A 22,616-nucleotide genomic window follows, 5' to 3' on the forward strand; every position below is an offset into this window, starting at 1 on the left:
GCAGGATTTCTATTCACGTGCGACGCGACCATCCACATTTTCATGTACTAACACTCCACATGCCACAGTCTTCTTGCAAAATTTCAGCTCAGTCGGACTTCGAAAAGTGGTGCCTCGAAGCGGTCAAAATTTCACTTTTCGGCCGATAAAAAATGCACAGGTAGTTCGTTGATTGAGAAAAATGGTCTTATAAATGCATGAAACGTCGAGATCTGTCATAATCTCTTAAACTAATTATCTTAAACTTTTTTTGTAAAAATCAATTTTTGTAAAAATCAATCCGTTCCATGTAGCAACCAATCTTGTTGTTAGCGATGGTGCCAAGTCATGTTTTGATGCAGTAGACTTTTTCAGTGTCGTGCAAGAAATTTTCAACTTCTTTTCTGCTTCAACTCATCGTTCAAAAAACACATTACTTCTCTTACGGTAAAGCCTCTGAGTGAAACGCGTTGGGAAAGTCGAATTTTAATATAGGAGAAAATGTATTATGCCCTATATGAAGCAATCGAGGATCTGAAGCAAGATGCGTTTGCAAGAAATACTGCAAAAAGCCTAGCAAAAAAAAATTAAAAAGAATCAAATTCTTATGCAGTTTAGTAGCTTGGCATTCAATTTTGTTCAAAATCAATTTAGTGAGTAAGTACCTTCAAAAAATAAATAGCAGTCTCGAAAACACTATAGACTTGATAGGCAGCGTTTAAAACTTTTTGTAAAATATGAGAAATGAAGGTTTGAATAGCGTCATTACTGATACTTCAGAAGTAAATCCGGAGTTTCAAACAGAAACACGAATTCGGCCGAGAATGATAAAGAAACAGTTTGCATACGAACAGTCAGATGAACCAATTACATCGAAAAAACTCTCTTTCAAAGTGAATTTATTCTATTCTGTATTGGATGTAGCTGTTGCATCGTTCGATGATCGATTCCAGTTAATGAAAAATCACAGTGACAATTTCAGCTTCTTGTATGATATTCACAGTTTAATGGGTTGTAGTACAGATCAGATAGAGAAAAGTTGTCTACATTTACAGAAAATCCTCACACACAAGAAAGAGTGTGACATCGATGGACATGAAATGCAAGAAACTTGTTAGTTTATCACCTTATTGCCAGCTGAGACGACTCCAATGAATGCGTTAAACTACATCACAAAAAATCAACTGATTGATACTTTTTCAAATGTTTTTGTATCTTTGAGAATTTTACTCACTTTACCCATTAGTGTAACAAGTGGTGTTCTTTGAACTCCTGGAAAAGACATACAATGAAAGCGCAGGAGACACATCCACAGTTCGATCAGCACTACAGCGCGAGAAGTGTTGGGTACAATTGCGGCAGCTGCGTCCAATGAGTGATTTGACGCTGAGTGCCAGCGAGTGACGGAGGAGAAGAACCGCGCCAGGGGTCACATGTTGGCCACGGCTGTGACTCGTCAGAGCGTGGGTAGATATCGAGATGCTAGAGCCGCTGAAAAGAGACTCCATCGCCGGAAGAAACGACAGCATTGGGAGCGTCTTCTTGCGGAGGCGGAAGGTTGCTTCTCCAGGCACGATGCGAGGAGCTTCTACAAGAAGTCCAACGGAATTAGGAATCGAAACGTGTCAGCTCCTGTCATGTGCAACGATAGGGAGGGGAACCTGATAACCGATAAAACAGAGGTGGCCAGGCGTTGGAAGGAACACTTCAGTGTGCTGTTGAACGATGAGGAAAACAGTGGAGTCGAAAGGAGCAGGATGACTATTGAGGATGATGGTCAAGCTGTGGATCCACCATCCATGGGCGAGGTGAAGAAAGCAGTGGAAGAGCTGAGAAACTGCAAGGCAGCTGGGAAGGGCGGCATTCCCGCCGAACTCTTCAAAGTCGGAAGCGAACAGCTGTATCGTGCCATCCATCGGATCATACTGAGAGTGTGGTCTGATGAAGAATTGCCCTCGGACTGGTTGGAGGGTCTCATATGCCCGATCTACAAAAAAAGGTCATCGCCTGGACTGTAGCAATTATCGGGGCATAACTATTCTCAATACCGTGTACAAAATTCTCTCCCGCATCCTGTTCCACAGACTGAGGCCGTTGCAGGAGACCTTTGTTGGTGAGTATCAATACGGTTTTCGAGGGGGACGCTCCACGACGGACCAAATGTTTACCTTGCGACAAATCCTCGATAAAATTTCGAGAATTCAACTTGCAGACGCACCATCTGTTCATAGACTTCAGGGCAGCGTACGATTCAGTTAAGAGAAATAAGTTATGGCGGATCATGCTCGAACATGGCTTCCCAACAAAGCTGATTAGGCTGATACGTGCCACCCTTGAAGGTTTTACATCAAGCGTCAGGAGAACCGGTGAGATATCGGACCCTTTCGTGACGTTAGATGGTTTGAAGCAGGGTGATGGGCTGTCGAACTTATTGTTCAACATCGCATTGGAAGGTGCTATACGGAGGGCTGGTGTGCAGAGAAGCGGCACCATTAACGAAATCGCACATGCTTCTAGGTTTTGCGGATGATATCGACATTATTGGTATTAATCGTAGAGCAGTGGAAGAGGCCTTTGGACCTCTCAGGCAAGAAGCTGCGAGATTGGGGCTTGTCATAAACTCTGCATCAACGAAATACATGGTGGCTGGCAGAGTGCGTGGTAGTCCGTTGGAGGTTGGTGCTGCGGTGGTGCTAGATGGGGAAACATTTGAAGTAGTCGACGAATTTATTTATCTGGGAACATTAGTGACATGTGACAACGAGGTTAGCCGTGAGATAAAGAGGCGGATAGCAGCCGCAAACAGGGCCTTTTACGGACTACGTAACCAGCTAAGGTCCCGCAGTCTGCAAATCCGTACTAAACTTGCACTCTATAAAACACTGATTCTTCCGGTGGCTCTCTACGACCATGAATCATGGACGCTGAAAGAGGCCGATCGGTGAGCTCTTGGTGTTTTTGAGCGTAGGATTTTGCGTTCAATCCTTGGCGGCAAACAAGAAAATGGTGTTTGGCGCAGACGCATGAACCATGAAGTGTACCAGGCATACAAGTGAGCGTCAAGCGAAGGCTATATTTAGCAGGAATCCCGATAGAGGTCGTCGACTTCGGGGTAGACCCCGCACTCGTTGGATGTGTGCTGTCGACGAGAATGCACGCGAAATAGGTGTTAGGGGCGATTGGAGTATAGCAGCCCAAGACCGAGTGACATGGCGACGTATTCTGGATTCGGCACTGGATTGATAATCGGTCTGTCGCCTTAAAAGTAAATTAAGTAAGTAACAAGTGGCGAGAAAAGTTTCTCAAAATTAGAACTTATAAAGACGTAACTACGATCGACCATGTCGCAAGAACGTTTGTGTGGCTTGGCGATAATATCGATAGAAAGACAGGTGCTTCAAGAAATTGATATGTCGGAAACGATAAAAAAATTTTCAACATTGAAAGCATGAAATGTTCATTTTTGAATTGTTAACACAACACATGCTGTCCAATCAAATTTTCGAGTCTATAGAAAATGCGTTTCATATAAAATAAAAATTTGAGGGGGGGGAGGGGGCGGCAAATCAGTCTTCGCCTGCAGCTCAAATCAGCCTTCGTCCGCCCCTGACTATGCACGATAAATCGGTTTTGCCCATAGTGACAATTTTATGAGAATTTAAGTCATCAGATGGCAGTACTAACCGTCGGAAATCGGTCGTGTTCAAAATGTATGAAAAATATGGAAGTTAGGTAAGATCGGTATGTAGCACCAAGGCATTGCTTTTTTTACCTACTGGGCATTAACAAAAATCTTTGTCTCTTCTTTTCATACGAAATGTTGATATCATACTTTAGCCTATGGATATTCCGTCGCAGTCATAGGATCAGTTCAGATACGCTGTTTGTTTCAGCTTTAAAGGTATACTAGACGCAATATACTACGTTTTACTAGAGTACGTAAAAGTCTAAAAATGATTTTGAGGAAATGCTTCTTGGTTCCGTGCACTTGAATTACATAGACTTACTGGTGTTGAAACATTAAAAGCTATGATACAATTTAGAAACATGTGGAAGATGTGGTTTTCTACATAAGGTAAAAATGCCATACAGTATAATTTATTACCTAAAAATAATAGAAGCGACTAGTAAAGTTATTCCATCGATTCTGTTTTTGGCATCATCATTTTTTGCATAATATGCTGAAGTTCCATGTTTTGCTTTCTCAAGAATTCGCATTCATCGTCTAACTCTTGTCGTTCTTTTAAAACCTAAAATAAAACTAACTGAATGTTACTTAAATTTTGTCATATTATAATACCTACTTTTACATAATGGTTCAAATTTATCTCCATCGTATTCCACACATTAAATTTATCGGCAGAAAATATGTTTTTGAAGTTCAACCAGTAATCTCTCTGGGTTTTGACAGAAGTTTTTCTTATTATACCTTCATACGTTTGGGTTGTTGATCTGTTATTATAAAATGGTTAAAGAACGTTATTCTTGTTTACATATTCGATATTTGTGTATAGTTGTGAGGTGACTCCTAACATGAGCGTCACTGTACCGACCTCAACCTTACAACAAAAATATAAACATACAAGTCAATATCCGATTATGCAACACACAACTGGTTGCAATGGGGTCCTAAAGTTTTAAACGGTTTTCTGATGAGAGAACTGTCATTTAAGGCATTTCGAGCAGATTTTTATCCTTCATTTAAAAATCAAAGGAAAATGATAAACATTTTTAAAAAATCACGTTTTGCTCAGAAAATTGCACTCTTCCAGCTGATATATATATATATATATATATATATATATATATATATATATATATATATATATATATATATATATATATATATAAATTTATATATGAATATATATATATGTATATATATATATATATATATATATATATATATATATATATATATATATATACTATATACTATATATTATACTATAATATAATATATATATTATATATATATATATATATTATAATATATATATATATATATATAATATATATATATATAATATATATATATATATTATAATATATATAATATATAATATATATATACTATATATATATATATATATATATATATAATATATATAATATATATAATATATATATATATATATATATATTAATATAATATAATATATATTATATATATATATTATATATATATCAGCTGGAAGAGTGCAATTTTCTGAGCAAAACGTGATTTTAAAAAAATGTTTATCATTTTCCTTTGATTTTTAAATGAAGGATAAAAATCTGCTCGAAATGCCTAAAATGACAGTTCTCTCATATACCGTACATGGGCAAAACGTCATCTAAGACCATTCGAGCATTTTTTTTTCTTCATTTAAAAATCGAAGGGAAAAGATAAACGTTTTTTGAAAATCGCGTTTTGCTCAGGAAACGCGGCTTTTTCAAATGATATATAAAAACCGGTATTGCTTTAGGACCCAATTTAACTAGACCCTTTGCACTCTCGTTTTCAACCTAACCTACAGTGTGAGGTCCAAGCCGTACAGCGCGAGTGCGAAGGAGGCATCCAATTACCCATAAGCGAACGGCAAGGCGTTCGAGCTCATAAATGCAGAAGATGCATATTTCCGCGTTTGTCACTCTAATTGTTTTAAACCCGTTTCCGTCTTATACATATCAATAATATCAAATCAATGTGTAGACTTAATATTTTGGAGACCGAAGAAACGCGGGTATTGGCGTAGGTTCGTAAACGAAACATCGAAGAAGACATCGATGAGCACTCTTTGGAACACAGCCCGAAGAATGCGAAGTCGTTTAACGGTCAACGAAAGAGAGGAGTCTTCAAGTCGGTGGATATTTGATTTTGCCAGGAAAGTATGTCCGGACTCTGTTCCTGCGCAAAACTTTGTTCGCGATACGTCTCCGGGCCACGACGCGATAGAATCTCCTTTTACGATGGCAGAATTTTCAGTTGCCCTCCTGTCCTGTAACAATAACGCGCCTGGGTTAGATAGAATCAAATTCAACTTGTTGAAGAATCTACCCGGCAATGCCAAGAGGCGCTTGTTGAACTTGTTCAATAGGTTCCCTGAGCAAAACATTGTACTGCAGGATTGGAGGTAAGTGAAGGTGATCGCCATCCAAAAACCAGGGAAACCAGCCTCTGATCACAACTCTTATAGGCCGATTGCAATGCTATCCTGTATCCGAAAATTGATGGAAAGAATGATACTCCGTCGTTTAGACCATTAGGTCGAATCAAATGGTCTGCTATCAGATACTCAATTTGGCTTCCGCCGTGCCAAAGGGACGAATGATTGTCTTGCGTTGCTTTCAACAGATATTCAGCTGGCGTATGCTCGCGAAGAACAAATGGCGTCAGCGTTCTTGGACATTAAGGGGGCTTTTGATTCCGTTTCTATTGACATTCTTTCGGGTAAACTTCACCGACAAGGATTTTCTCCAATTTTAAACAATTTTTTGCACAATTTGTTGTCCGAAAAGCAAATGCATTTTACGCATGGCGATTTGACAACTTTTCGCATCAGCTACATGGGTCTTCCCCAGGGCTCATGCTTAAGCCCCCTTCTTCACAATTTTTATGTAAATGACATCGATGTCTGGCAAATTCATGCATGATAAGACAACTTGCAGACGACAGCGTGGTCTCTGTTACAGGAGCCAAAGCTGCCGATCTGCAAGGACCATTGCAAGATACCTTGGACAATTTGTCTGCTTGGGCTCTACAGCTAGGTATCGAATTCACTCCGGAGAAGACTGAGATAGTAGTTTTTTCTAGGAAGCATGAACTCAGCTTCAAACACAATTAATGGGTAAAACGATTTCTCAGGTTTCGGTACACAAATATCTTGGTGTCGAGTTCGACTCTAAAGGCACCTGGGGTTGTCACATTGGGTATCTGATGAAAAAATGCCAACAAAGAGTGAATTTTCTTCGTACAATAACCGGATCGTGGTGGGGAGCCCACCCAGGAGACCTCATAAGGCTTTACCAAACAACGATATTGTCTGTAATTGAGTACGGGTGTTTCTGCTTCCGCTCCGCAGCAAACTCACATTTGATCAAACTGGAGCGAATACAATATCGTTGTTTGCGTATCACCTTGGGTTGCATGCAGTCGACCCATACGATGAGTTTGGAAGCTCTGGCTGGGGTTCTTCCGTTAAAAGACCGCTTTTGGAGTCTATCTTCTCGTATTCTTATCAAATATGAGGTTTTGAACCGTCCTGTGATTGACAATTTTGAAAGGCTAGTCGAATTAAATCCCCAAACCCGTTTCATGACATTGTATTTCAATCACATGATCCAGAATATTAATCCTTCCTCGTATATTCCAAATCTTCTCTGATCCCACTGTGTTTTGAAGTAGAATACTTCTCTCAGGATGTGAAATGAAAATCTAAAACCGAAAAAAGTGAAAAATATGTCCAATTTCAAATGCTAATAAATCGGTTAGTATTCGATGGATTTCCTTCGTTCTTGCAGCAATAGATTGGAAAATCTTCTAAGATTTTTCCCAAAATAAGATAACTGTAATTTTATTATTCACACTATTGTACTATTGAAAATAGTCAAGCCTTGTCAAAACGAAAAATTCGACCTCTGATTGGTCGTTATATGCTTGCTTCCCAAGCACGGTCGACAGGATCATATACCTTGCAATTGAAAACATGCTATTAGGCCCATATGAGCCTGTTTCAGCCGGAGCCGCTCATAATAGTTCTAGACAGCGACAACAGCAGTCGTCCTTCCTTAGCAGCAGCACTAGCCCTGTGGTTGGTCACCACGTCTCAGGAGCAGCGCGGTTTTTTTCAGCGTGTGTCGCCAGACAGCCATTATTCTCCCCGTGTTGGGTCAGCATGAAGATTGCCATCAGGAAATCCAATTTTGGAAATCAAAATGCCTTTTTGAAGGAAAAGAAACAAGTCATTGAAAGTTGAAAATTTTTGTCAACGCAAGCAAGTATTCTGTGTTGCATCCTAGCAATTTAAATTTATCGCACCCGTCTAATTTACTGAATGTGAAATAGCTTCCACAGTGCATGTTGTCCGTGTATTTTAATTCCCCCAATGTTAGGGCAGCTCAAAGGTTGTAATTAGCAACCGATTTTGAACAGCAAAATGCTTTTTTGAAGGCAAATAAAAAAATAATTGAAGGTTAATAATTTTCTGGCATCAACACAAGCAGACATTCTGTGCGGGATGCAATCAAATTCTGTTGTAGTTGTCCAATTTTTACTTTATTTAGTAATCCCCCCACTGTAGGGGCAGCGCAAAGGCTGCGATCAGCATGACCAACTTTGAATAACAAACGGTTAACGTTTATTCACTAAAAATTGATCCAATTCAAAACAGGTTTTTGTCTGAGTACAATAATTTGCACAAAAAGACATTAAAAATTTTACCGCATTATTAGACGCGTTTCTCCAGTCATGCCTCGTGAACGTGAAGGTTCCCTATCACAGACATAGATTTCGTGCTCCAGCACGTTACAACACGTGGGAATTGTTTTTCACTAGTGCAACATTTCTTGGAAGTGTTTTATTATTCTCGGGTAAGATACTACGAGTGCATTTATTGCATTTATTGAGAAATCCATCGGAAGTGTATTCAGTGCTATGTCTAAATATATGAACGCCAAATTCAAGCGTGATGCTCGGAAACGCGCGAAGGACCAGCATGGGGGAAGTGCATCGAAGAAACCAAGTACCAGTACGGAGGTCAATGTAAAAGCAGCCAGAGGTAACACGTGTCCAACCTCTGGTTGGGACGCTGGAGAAGGGCCTTCTACTAGAGGTAGGAGAAATCGAACCATTTATTTATTCCGTATGCTCTCATGTCTAATTTACCTTGGATATAATACTGCGAAAATGATGAAATTTATATATTGTCGTGCATGTAATATAAGCATAACTTTTGAACTCTCCTAAGGGATGTAATAAAAGGCAAAATAATTCTAACTTTCAATTCTCATCATTTTCGTTGCATAAACAAAGATTTACAAAAGGTACAACAGTTTACTGAAACAAAAGGTCTGAACTGTGCCTAAAAGGTTCCGCACATGATATACCATAAGTCCTCATCTATTGGCAGAGCTGAATGCCACCACGGGTCGGTAATTGGCGATTACTGAAGGCCACGGAAGTGCTCACTGCTAGCAAGCAGTCCCGGACCATCAGCGGGAGCTAGCCTAGGTCGTGGCGAGATTCAGGCACTGGGCCGCTGAATTCTCGCAAAAGCCACACTGGCCGGAAGCAGCTCCGACGGAGCGAGTAGTGCCGCTCCCACCACCCAAATGCACTATACCGGCCATTGGGACTGATGCCAGTAATGTTCCCAATTACGGCAACTGGTCGCATCACTATAGGATAAGAGTCGGATTTCGTTTTCGTACCATGATTTTGGGCTGGCACCTGCGCCGAGCTCCCTTAGTAATGTCGTGTGATAACGGCTTGAAACGGCGAGATTACAACCGGTGCAGGGGTCTCCGTCCCGTAAAACCTGGCAGGCCTTCCAGTACGTTCCGAGTCCATTGCCGGGTGGGAACCCGGCAGGAGTAGGATCAGATGTCTTTTCCTGACTTGCGCCGGTCGGGGGTGTCATAGTTGCCCATAAGGCGCTATGGCAGCCGCCCCTAGCCATGGCCTCACTGCTCCGGCATAGACTACCTTGGGACCATTTAGGCGACTACTCCATTATGGATAAGGATAGCGGCTGGTAGGGGGACCCAATAAACAAAAATGTTGAACTCAAAAACAAAAGAGACGGGTGCGGAGGGGTTACCAAATCCCTTCGCACGAGGTGGCATCCAGCGGTCTCCGCAGAAGAAGGCGGAGACGGATGCGGCGAAGTCTGGAGGTGGAAAAACGGCGAATCCGTCGGTGTCCACACCAGACATCTCGGTAGACGGTCCCTTGCTAGTCAAGGCCGTCGAAAGGTGTATGGACACGCGGCCAAGAGTGTCGGCGCTGTCTGAACAACTCGATGCCATAATCGAGTTCTTGGCGAACAGGCGAAACATCGCTGGCGACCTGAAGCAGAGCCTCCTCCTGCTTCGGAGCACCATTGATGAAGCCAGAAAGGAGCACGAAGAACTCGTAGCTCGGGTGAAGGCGGCCGAGAAAGCGGCCAGGACCGGGAGGGCGACTGCATCTAAAGAGGTGCAGACAGACGCCCCCTCGTTCGCGTCGGTCTGCTCCACGGGGCAGGTCGCTAAGCGAACGAGGCAGTCCCCGGGGGAAACGGCCCCCGGGAACACCAAGAAACGATTGGTCGTGCTACTCCCACGGGAACACACGCCAACCGGTTCAAGGTCCACCGCGAAAAAGGCACAGGTGGAGGCTACGGGCAACCCTTGGACTACCGTAGAGGGTAGGAAGCGTCGGGAAGGTGCGACGCGACATGATGGCGGAGCGGCCAGAGGACCAAAAAAGGTCAAAAAGGCGCGGAGTAGGGGTGATGCCCTCATACTCAAGACGGATGGGTCGAAGTACTCAGAAGTCTTGAAGAAGATGAGGGGGGAAACCCAGCTCAAGGATCTGGGGGCGGATGTGCGGAGTATCCGCCGATCTCGCACTGGCGAGATGATACTTGAGCTCCGGAAGGACGCCAAGAACAAGGGGGCTACCTACAAAACGGTAGCTGAAAAGGTCCTAGGGAAGGAGGTGCAAGTGCGGGCACTCACCTCAGAAGTGACTCTCCAGCTTAAAAACCTGGACGAAATCACTGAGGGGTGCGACATTGCACAAGCCCTAAAAGCGAAGTGCGGGGTGGAGGTGGCTAAGGAGTCAATCCGCCTCCGCAAAGGTCCGGCGGGGACCCAGATAGCTACCTTCCGACTACCGTCGGCGGACGCTAACCTGGCCCTGAAAGAGGGCAAGTTGAAGGTCGGCTGGTCTGTATGTCCTCTGGGCATACTACAGCAACCAGACATTTGCTTCCGGTGCTTTGAGGGCGGACATAAGTCCTGGACCTGCAAGGGGCCCGATAGGAGCCAGCTGTGCAGGCGTTGTGGAGATGCAGGCCATAAAGCAAAGGACTGTGTGGAGTCTCCCAAGTGCATGGTATGTTCCGGGAAACGGGACGCCAAACACTTTATGGGAGGCCCCAGGTGCCCAGCCGGTAAGCCGGCTGCGAAACCACGGGCGTAAGGGTGACGCAACTGAACCTGAACCATTGCTTCGCGGCTCAGCAGCTGCTACACCAAGCAGCCACTGAGTCGTTGTCGGACATCGCTGTCATATCGGATCCCTACCGCATCCCTCCCGGAAACGGTAATTGGGTTGCGGATAAGTCCAGTTTGGCGGCCATATGTACGACGAGCAAGTTCCCGATTCAGGAGGTTGTCTCAACCTCAGAAGAAGGGTACGTAGTTGCTAAGGTAAACGGAGTGTTCTACTGCAGTTGCTATGCTCCGCCACGTTGGTCTACCGAAAGGTTCACCCAGATGGTCGACCTCCTATCCATGGAGCTAACGGGCCTAACGCCGTTGGTGGTGGCGGGCGACTTCAACGCTTGGGCTGTTGAGTGGGGAAGCCGCTTCACGAACCAGAGGGGCCAGATCCTGTTGGGGGCTTTTGCAAAGCTCAACCTAGATCTGGCCAACGTTGGGAACAAAAGTACATTTAGCAGAAATGGTGCGGAGTCGATCATCGACGTGACGTTCTCCAGCCCAGGACTGATCAAGAACTGGAGGGTAGACGATGGCTACACTAATAGCGACCACCAGGCGGTCTGTTATAGTGTAGACAACAACGAGAGGCGGCAAGCGACGGGTAGAGCCAACACTCCGACCGTTCGCGGGTGGAAGACATCGCACTTTGATGCCGAGGTATTCGAAGAGGCAATGAGAAGGGAGCGCGAGGGGGGCAGTTGGCTCCGCCCGACTGCTGACCAACTAGTTGCTATGCTATCGCGGGCGTGCGACGCCACCATGCCTAGGACTCGCCAACCTAGGAATGGAAAGCCACCGGTTTACTGGTGGACGGACGCGATAGCCGACCTTCGCAGTGCGTGCCTCCGTGCAAGACGGAGGATGCAGCGTGCGCGAAACGAAGAAGAGAGGACAGAGTGCCGCGCAGCATTCAGTTCGGCAAGATCGATGCTAAAGAGTGCGATAAAGGCCAGCAAGAGGGCCTGCTTCGATAGGCTATGTGCGAGTGCCAATACAAATCCGTGGGGTGACGCCTACAGGATCGTAATGGCCAAGACTAAAGGCGCGCTGGCGCCTGCAGAGCGATCACCAGCGATGCTGGAGCGTATCATCGAGGGACTCTTTCCACGCCACGAGCCAAGTCCTTGGCCTCCGGCAGTCGAGTCTCACGTCCGACGTTCCAGTATCTCAGACATAGACCAGAGATGGTCGGCCAACCTGCCGAGCATCCAATCCGTGAGCGACGACAGCCGTGTCGAGGCAGGGGAGGAGGCAAGGGTTACGAATGAGGAACTCATCGTGATCGCCAAATCCCTAAAGGTGAGCAAGGCACCGGGACCGGATGGTATCCCTAACCTGGCGATCAGGCTGGCGATAAAAACGGCCCCCGGGCTGTTCAGGGCAGTCATGCAGAGGTGCCTGGATGACTGTCTCTTTCCGGACAGGTGGAAGCGGCAGAGACTGGTCTTATTGCCGAAGGCTGGGAAACCGCCAGGGGACCCATCGGCATATAGGCCTATCTGCCTGCTGGACACCGCGGGCAAGGTGCTTGAGAGGATCATCCTCAACAGACTGGTGAGGTACACGGAGGGTGTACACGGTCTGGCAAGTAACCAGTTCGGCTTCCGGAAGGGCAGGTCCACGCTGGACGCAATCTCTTCCGTCATCAAGACGGCGGAGGTAGCAATCCAGCGCAAGAGAAGGGGAATACGCTACTGCGCAATCGTCACGCTCGACGTGAAGAATGCGTTCAATAGTGCCAGTTGGGACTCCATAGCGCTCGCGCTCAGGAGCATCCATGTACCGGTGTCGCTGTACAAGATTCTGGAAAATTATTTCCAGAATCGAGTACTTGTTTACGACACGGAGGAGGGTCAGAAGTGCGTCCCAATTACCGCAGGAGTTCCGCAAGGTTCTATCCTGGGCCCGGTGTTGTGGAATGTCATGTATGACGGAGTGTTGAAACTCAAGTTCCCTGTAGGGGTTGTGATCGTCGGCTTTGCAGACGACATAACGCTGGAGGTTTACGGCGAGTCTATCGAGGAGGTCGAGTTGACGGCCGCGCACTGTATACGCAAGGTCGAGGACTGGATGCGCTCCAGGAATCTGGAGCTCGCGCATCATAAGACGGAGGTCACGGTTGTGAACAACCGTAAATCGGAGCAACAGGCGGTGGTCAGAGTCGGAGACTGCACCATCACCTCGAAGCGATCCCTGAAGCTCTTGGGGGTTATGGTGGACGACAAGCTCACGTTCGGGAGTCACGTCGACTATGCCTGTAAGAGGGCCTCATCGGCTATTGCAGCACTATCTCGTATGATGTCCAATAGCTCAGCGGTTTATGGCAGCAAGCGAAGACTTCTTTCCAGCGTGGTTTCGTCCATACTTAGGTATGGTGGGCCAGTGTGGTCCAGAGCGCTAGGTACTAACAGTTACCGTGGTAAACTGGAAAGTACCTACAGGCTCATGTGCCTGAGAGTTGCGAGTGCGTATCGTACGGTGTCATACGATGCAATCTGTGTCTTGTCCGGCATGATGCCTATCAGCATCGCCATCAAGGAGGACACAGAGTGTTTCGACCAACGAGACACAAGGGGCATACGAGGTACCAGAAGGTCATTCTCGATGCTCCGCTGGCAGCGGGAATGGTCCAACTCCACAAAGGGCAGATGGACGCACCGACTCATACCGGAGATATCCGGCTGGGTCGGGAGACGACATGGTGAAGTGAACTTCCACCTGACACAAATCCTGTCAGGCCATGGTTGTTTCAGGCAATATCTGCACAGGTTCGGACACGCGGTGTCCCCCATGTGTCCCGAGTGCGTGGAGGAGGAGGAGACTGCTGAGCATGTCTTCTTCGTATGCCCCCGTTTCGCAAGAGCGAGGAGCAACATGATGGCTGTGAGCGGGCCTGGCACTACTCCGGACAATCTAGTCCGGAGGATGTGCGACGACCCGGACATCTGGAACGCGGTCTGTGCGGCCGCCTCTCAGATTGTTCTGGAGCTGCAACGTGTGTGGCGGGTCAACCACCAACACGCCAGTGGTAGCTAATTACCAGTCTCCAGGTAGTTAGCTAGGAGGTTATAAGAGTAAAGAGGGTGCATCACGCACAAAAGCCACTCCCCGACGTAATACTTAACCGTCGTTCCGGGAAGACCAGGGCTGGAGACTGGAGGGGTTTTAGTGGGTCGGGACAGGGATCAGTAGGTGTCTGGGCGAGTGTAACTACCCCAGCATCTCTCCCCTAGTCTCATCCCCACACCCTGAGTTCTCTTCTCAGGTGTCTGTTTGCAGATTTCCCCGCCACCTTTAAAAAAAAAAAAAAAAAAAAAAAAGTCCTCATCTAAATGTCATATCTGCATAAAAGAGCACGAAAAGTTCTGATTGCATTTTTTCTCAATTGATGCTCTTCTTAGTCGATGTGTTGAATTTAAGTCTGTTATATTGTATCAAATATATTATCGTTTCGTGGCACAACTAGAAACGCATAGTTTCGAGAAAAATGCGTTTGAAAATTAGCGTCGAGAATTTAATTTTCAAGAAAACTAAACTAAGATTTCCCAATCATCATTTAACATGTTTGGGTCTATTATGCGAATATTATGAGCACGGTATACAAGTTAAAACGTAATTTTCATTATCTACTAACTGTTTGAGAAATTTCGATTTGTGTTGTAGCACTATTACTTATAACTCTGGATCGTTTGATGAGAATATTCCATGATGATGAGAACTTTCAAAATATATATGTTGAAAGTGGTTAGCCACAACGAATTAATTGGTTTAAAAGTATTTTTCTGAGTGATTTACCAAATAAAGACGTCATTTTGAGCTCATATTCATAGTAAACACCAAATGAACATACTGTAATCGGTTAATTTGCCTTAATATCGTTAACTTCATTACAGTACAACCACAATTGATATTATCTCTATTATAGGAGTGTTTACCCTACTAAGGTCGATAGCAAGGGAGAAGCGTTGCGTTTTCATATATTTTCCCATTTGTGACATTATTCCTCACATTAGAAAAACCGCGTTCCGCACCATAACGCTCTTACTATGGCGATAGGATCAAACAATAAAATTGTTTGATTTGTAATGACTGTTACACAAGAACGCTACAAGTTTTCCTATTCATAGGCTTTTTAATCTCTTGGGGCAAAATGCCCCAGATGCAGTATAATACCGACCGTTAGCGACATTGCAAAATAATATATATGATGACAGAGATATTGTTGATTGGGTTTGTTGTATTTTCCCAGGAAAGGGGGAAGGGCGTTAGTCTTTTTGTTTTTGTTTGTAGTATAAAATTTTGAAGTAGAATACTTCTCTCAGGAAGTTCGGCTACATAGGGATGTGAAATAAAAATCTAAAACCGAAAAAAGTGAAAAATATGTCCAATTTCAAATGCTAATAAATCGGTTAGTATTCGATGGATTTCCTTCGTTCTTGCAGCAATAGATTGTGTCTTCTAAGATTCTTCCCAAATGAAGATAATTGTAATTTTATTATTCTAACTATTGTACTATTGAAAATAGTCAAGCCTTGTCAAAACGAAAAATTCGACCTCTGGTCGTTATATGAATGCTTCCCAAGCACGGTCGACAGAATCATATACCTTGCTATTAAGAATATGCTATTTGGCCTATATAAGAGCCTGTTTCAACCGAAGCCACTCATAATAGTTCTACACAGCGACAACAGCAGTCATCCCTTAGCAGCAGCAGTAGCAGTGCAGTGGATACCAGCGATAGCGGATAGCACACTAGTTGCAGCGGATCTCAGCATCGGAAGCAGCTGGGCCAGCTGATGCAGGGGCAGCGTTACCACAACTATGACATGGCTACGGACGTAGCAGTTGCAGCGGGTATATCTGACCATGAGGCATTTATGCAATAATTGAATGAAAATTGTAATTGCAGCAATTGGCCTTTTTCAAGGCTACTAAATGTTTTTGGAAGAGCATAATGGATGGTTTTTAATAAACTGCAAATGAGGTATGATGCTGCTGCAAATGCACAGCAGTGTGATGTTTATTACGATTTGTTGATACTGTGCTTAACAAGCGGTATATACGAAACAAATCCGATTTCAAAATGACTGACACGCAAGCAGCCGGGTTATCTTTCTTGTAAAAGTATTCTACTTCAACCTTGCGGTCGTGGCTTTGCACACAACCCTCCTGTGATTTTTCGACACTTCCATGATAGAAGAAACTCATGGAATCCCGGATCATTTACGCGTGCAGCAGATCCCCAAAATTTTTAATAATAAATATCAGAACATCAACTGCGATAATATGTTCTACACTGATGGATCACTTCTCACTTCCACTGGCTTAAGTATTTTAATAACAATTTAACCGTCTCTCATAAGCTCGATAATCCTGCTTCTGTTTACGTCGCAGAATTAGCTGCAATTCAATACACCCTAGGGATTATCGAAAAAATGCCCACGGACCATTACTTCATCTTTACGGACAGTCTCAGTTCTATTGAGGCTCTCCGTTCGATGAAGGATATTAAACACTCTCCGTATTTCTTGGGGAAATACGGGAACATCTGAGTGCTTTATCCGAAAAATCGTTTCAGATTACCTTAGTGTGGGTCCCTTCTCACTGCTCGATACCGGGCAATGAGAAAGCGGACACTTCGGCTAAGGTGGGCGCAACAAACGGTGAAATTTATGAAAGACCAATTGCCTTTAATGAATTTTTCGCATTTGTACGTCAAAATACGATAATCAGTTGGCAAAATGCTTGGACCAGAGGGGAACTGGGAAGGTGGTTACATTCCATTATCCCCAAGGTGTCGACGAACCCGTGGTTCAAGGGGTTGGATGTAGGTCGAGATTTCATTTGCGTGATGTCTCGGCTTATGTCTAATCACTATGAATTTGACGCGCATCTCCGTCGTATTGGGCTCAGCGAAATCGGTATTTGTGCTTGTGGTGAAGGTTATCACGACATAGAGCATATTGTTTGATCATGTCCTGTACATCGTGACGCCAGGTCTAAATTGATAGATTCCCTTCGGGCTGGAGGTAGACTGCCAGCTGTTTCTGTTCGTGATGTCTTCGCGAGTCGCGACCTACCCTACATGTTCCTTATATACATTTTCCTGCAATCCATCCATGCCCCAGTCTAGTCCCACTCCCTTCCGTCTACATTCAACAAAAAGACAAGAACACGTTGGAATTATCATCTGACCCCCACACGAATTCGTCAGGACCGAGAACCCGAGGCCTTCCGTGACATCGTGGCTCAGTGACACACACCATATGGCTACTTGAACACCAACGGACAAAAACATAGAACCACCGATCAGAAACAACATGTTAACATGATTTAATTGGATTTAATTTTAGCTCGTAGTCGGCAGCGAGGATAAAAAATTTGCTCTTAGTTTATAAGATACTTTATAAAGTAAGACACCAGAAATAATTAGCTCTGTAAAACATAAATATGTATTGTGCCGTGTCAAGTAAATGCTAATTGATTAAAAAAAAAAGATCTGCTGGTACGTAAATTTGTTCAAGATAATCAGCAATCGTGTCGGCAACAACTTTTGGGTTTTCAATTATTTCATTGTTAAAATGAAGCGTTGGAGTTGAATAATCTCGGTCTCCTGACAGGCGGTTCACATTTCGCCAGTTGATGTTCATTGGTGTTTCGGGGTTGAAAGAGCGAACGAATTTTCCCACGATTCTTGTTTGTATTTTTTAATAACTCTTCTGGAATTGTTCCGAGCCAGTTGGAACAATTTTAAAGCGTCGATTTTATTTGGATGGTTGTCTGGAAGTTTTTTCATTTTCCTGAGCATTTTTCGTCGGTTTTTTACAGCTAGTTTGGCTAGTCTGGTGGGTTTTGATTTTTTCCCAACATTCGAACTTGTACGTTGTACTTTGTACACTATTGCTCCGGTTTTAACAATTCGGGTGAATTCAGTAATTGAGGTGATTCGATTATTTGATAGTTTTATGCTGGTTTCAAAACTTTCCCAGTTAGTTTGTTCAAAAATCCATTGTCTCCTTTTCGTTTTATTAGTCGTTTCTGAGCCGTGGAATGATAAAAATATTGGAAAGTGGTCACAACAACTACAGTCGTCTCTGATTTTCCAGGACAATTTGTATGCAAGTTCCGTTGAGACGATAGTCAAATCGATTGCAGAAAGACTCCCGTTAGTTGGATTCAGTCGGGTTCCTTCACCAGAGTACCACTAAATTATTTTCAACCGCGAATGCCAGAATAGACTTTCCTTTGTTGTTAGTTTTAGTAGAACCCCACGCTTCGTGGTGGGCATTGAAGTCTCCCATTAAAATCATTGGACCTTTCTTCACTTGTATTATTGACGTGAGTGCTTCCTCAATTTCCAGATTGGTACATTGCGGTCGAAAATATACCGAGACTATGATGCACTTGAAAAGGAATCCTATTGTTGCTGTTACTGCCGAAATGAAAGGGTCTAATTTAACTGGTTCTGGCGACAGGTCTTTTCGAATAGCTAAAAAGACTCCTTGCCCAGAATTATTTTCAGGGTCAACTCGATTGAACCACGAATATTTCTCCTTCAAAAAGCATCCCATGAATGAGTCATCTTTGTTTTGGGTTTCTTGTAGTGCGAGTGCAATGGGTGGGTTCTCATATATCAGTAAAAGTAGTTCATTTTGGTGACTACGGAGGCCATTGATATTCCATTGTAAAGCAAATAAGTTCTCGTTTTTGTTGGGATTATTGGAAAGTTGTGAAACGATAGAGTGAAGTTCAGAGCCGTTGGTATTTACCTTTTGTTGGTCCATTCCAATTGCTCCCTCAATGATTTCGTTAGAGTCGTAGCTATCTTCTGACATGAAACTAGAAGGTTCGTTGATTGCTGTTGCCTGTTGCGTACTGCCGATTGTTGCTGCTGAATTGTTGGTGTGTTGTTTGGAGATGGATCCAGTTGAAGGTAATCACTGTGCTGTTGATGGTCCTTTTTTCGATGGTTGTTGTCCGTTGTCGATGGTAAGCTGTCGTTTGTGTTTTTTCTGGTTACGCCGACGGTTGATAACTATATGGTCCTCTTCTTCGTCGTATTACTTGTTCACTTTTTCCCGTCCATGTGATTTCACTTTAATTTTGCACTTATTCTCAACATCATTTTCATTTTCTGTATCGCTAACCGATTCGTGATACATCAGTGAGTCAAGTTTCTTCGTGAGCGCTTCCACTTGTTGTTTAAGATACTCGATTTCACGGTTTCTCTGCTGCATCATTTTGCCCAGTTCGATATCAGCTTCACTACGAGCAATTCGCTGCTGTGCTGCACCCGCATATGTGGTATTTCCGCTTTTCACCATTTTCCATGCCTCCTCGAAAGAGAGTCCCTTCATAACGTGAAGTCGTTGAACCTCTTTTTCCGTTTGGTAAACATGACAGATTCGTCTGAAAGATGCGTGATCGGGTTTTCGACATCTTACACAGAACTCCGGTTGTTCACATTGAGCACTTGTATCGAGCTGGTGCACTCCTCCACATCTGCCACAAACAGGCTTGTTTGTGCAACGTCGCTTGGTGTAACCAATTTGCCAGCAACTATTATTGGTTCCGGAATATACGTTCTAGTTTTTACTACTAGAGGGCCGAATTTCAGTTGTTCGAGAGCTACCGTACCACGTACCGTGATGATTAGTGTAGGAAGTGGGGTATCTTTTCCTTTAATTTTCTTCGCCATGCGATAAATATGAATTACTTCTTACGGTCCAAGATATTCTATTAGTTCGGCTTCCTTCATTTCAATCGCCTCCCAACATGAGACGACACACTTGGAAAAGTTTAGAGTTTAATGATAATAAATTTTAATTGGAGTTTGGTCCAACAGCTTCGTGATGGCAAGAAGCTTCTTAACTTGTTCATCTTTTCGCAACTTGAGCACGTACCGTGTGCGATTAGCTTCGGTGTGAGCATGTTCGATCTCGCCTGCTGCCTGCTGGATTGTTTTTCCTACGATAAACGGGTTTTTCCAGAAGTTTGTGTTCCTCTGCTGCTTGAAGCACAAAGAATTGTGCTTGGTCAAAATCTCCATTTCTATCCATCCACGATGGCACTGTTTGTCCGTTGTTTGTGGTCCACTGCATGTTCAGGTCGGGCGCTATCGTACCGCCGACCCTATCCGTCATCGCGGCAATTGAAAATACTCCGATAACACTCTAGAAAAAGATCCGTTCATGTCGAGCGCTTGTAAGCGAATGAGAATGTAGCTAGTTTTCCCAGAAACACTCTTTCATAGCCGAAGAGTGCTACGAAATAGGCCACGCCTTTCTGTTCTTTTTTTTTTGTTTCTTTTGTTAGTAGCTTAAGTATTTATGATAAATATTAGTAAATAATGAGTATGTGTGTCCAATCACAAATGGTGACTTCTCAACACTGTTAGAAATTTGTAATTTTAATTGTTAGGATTTGTTTGCTTTCGCAATTAGGACTTATCATTCGTAGGGATTCAAACCTACTTGTCAGAAAAGGGGAAGTAAACTTACAACTAACTTAATTGCTAATTTATTGGCTATAAAGAGAGCTTATCGTAGCAATTGAGGATTGCAACGATTTTTGTCGAAAATTGTTAATAATTTTATTTGACATAGCTTCTAATGGTTCAACACCAGTAAGTCTATGTAATTTGAGTGTACCAAACCAAGGAGAACGCTTCAAAATTATTTTCAGAATTTTATTCTGAATCCTTTGGAGCGTTTTCTTCCTTGTTGAACAGCAACTTGACCAGATCGGTACAACATAAAGCATTGCTGGTCTAAATATTTGTTTGTAAATCAAAACTTTGTTCCTTAAACAAAGTTTAGAATTCCTGTTAATGAGAGGATATAAACATCTCGTATATTTGATGCACTTGGCTTGTATACTCTCAATGTGCTCTTTGAAAATAAGTTTTTTATCAGACCAACTCAAAATAACCCCATTCATCTTGACAACGTGATTATTGTTTGGCTTGAGGAAAGAAGCCCTAGGCTTATGCGGAAAAATTATCATTTGAGTTTTAGAAGCATTGGGAGAGATTTTCCACTTTTGCAAGTAGGAAGAAAAAATATCTAAACTTTTCTGCAATCGACTGCATATGACACGAAGACTTTTTCCTTTTACGGAAATGCTTGTGTCATCGCAGAACAATGACTTTGTGCATCCTGGACACGCCTTTCTGTTCAGTTTTACCATTTCCTAATGTTCTTTAGACAAATTATTCCACAACTCGCATTTGATTTTTGTATCCAGCGAATAAACACCCTCATCTCCCAGCTGGTCTCGAGGTACGATGCTGGCCTAACAAGCCAGTCGTCGTATGTTCGAGTCTCGACCTGGGAGAGACTTTCAGTGTCAGTAGGATCGTAGCGCGGTCGGCTGCGAAGTCTGTGTATAGTAAAACAGAAGGTCGAATTCCTTTGAATAAACACCGATGGTGCTCTCACACACGCAACGATTTTACCTCTAACCGTATTGCGGCTTATAACATCGAGCGATTTCGTTTGCTCGCTGTTGCGTGTTGCATTATGTTGCAACTTGGCAGCTGGGAGACGACGAAATCCTGTTCATGCTGATTGATTGAATCGACTTCATATTAGCTCTGCATAGTCGAACTAAGTATCCGAAGATTGCAGGTTCGAGTCATGTCACGTTCGCCATATAATACTTCTTTTTCATGATTAACAACCAACTTCCTTGGTGGTATCATTCAGAATAATTTTATTGATCGCTTCTAAATCGGTTTGAAGTCGTATCTTAAAATCAAATTCACATGTGTGTCAGGAGCCTAAACGCGCATACTCTATTGATGACGGTTATGCGCAGCCAGTTGGACTACGCACATCAAAACAAAACAAACGGTCGCGTGCCGCTCCATATGAGCGTGCCTGCATGACCGAGATAGATGGCGTCATCGATCGTAATCAAGTGGATCGATGACGAACGAAATTGGTCAAAGCGGAATCCAAAAGAATGACGGTTGGTGGATATCGGTTAAGGTTCGGCTATTATTTGGTGCTTGCGTAGCAATAAGCACTACTGTGGGAAATTTTGGTTTTTGGACGTTGCATTTGGAATGCACTTGAGTTTGTTGCCATAGCGCAAAGTAATGAGGATTGCGTCTATGGAAATTGATACTGAGAACAATCGATTTCGATTGTGAGAATCGGTTTGTTGGAATGTTGGCTTGGTATTAGGAAATCTGACTGTGGGAAAGTGTTTACGTAATGAAACTGGATATTTGGATGAAGAGTTTGGGATGGTTATAAAGTTTTGAGTTATAGAGTCATAAACTTGGGAAATAGAAAATTGTTTATTTTCTGGATTTATTATTTAATTTATGGTATCATAATTTAGGAAAGGGAAAGTTAATATGGTTGGTTGGTTTATTTTGTGGGCTTTTAATTGCATGACAGTAGGCTTTTACTGCATCAAGTGTAGAATTAGGTGACTTC

At 43.5% G+C, this 22,616-nt stretch overlaps 1 protein-coding gene across 3 annotated transcripts in view; it reads right to left on the reverse strand.

Moving 5' to 3' along the window:
• The window catches only part of LOC129719504 (dynein regulatory complex protein 1 homolog), a 408,489-nt gene that overhangs the window by 26,739 nt on the left and 359,134 nt on the right, over positions 1-22,616 (reverse strand). For all 3 annotated transcript variants that reach the window (XM_055670894.1, XM_055670892.1, XM_055670891.1), the window contains 2 exons: positions 4,284-4,431; positions 4,085-4,229 (listed from right to left, as the gene is read on the reverse strand). In XM_055670894.1, coding sequence (XP_055526869.1) covers positions 4,113-4,229; positions 4,284-4,431 — 265 coding nt within the window. In that variant the 3' untranslated portion in view covers positions 4,085-4,112. The remainder of the gene's footprint in view (positions 1-4,084; positions 4,230-4,283; positions 4,432-22,616) is intronic.

This window comes from Wyeomyia smithii, chromosome 2 (assembly GCF_029784165.1).
Source record: "Wyeomyia smithii strain HCP4-BCI-WySm-NY-G18 chromosome 2, ASM2978416v1, whole genome shotgun sequence".
In the NCBI taxonomy this organism is placed as follows: domain Eukaryota; kingdom Metazoa; phylum Arthropoda; class Insecta; order Diptera; family Culicidae; genus Wyeomyia; species Wyeomyia smithii.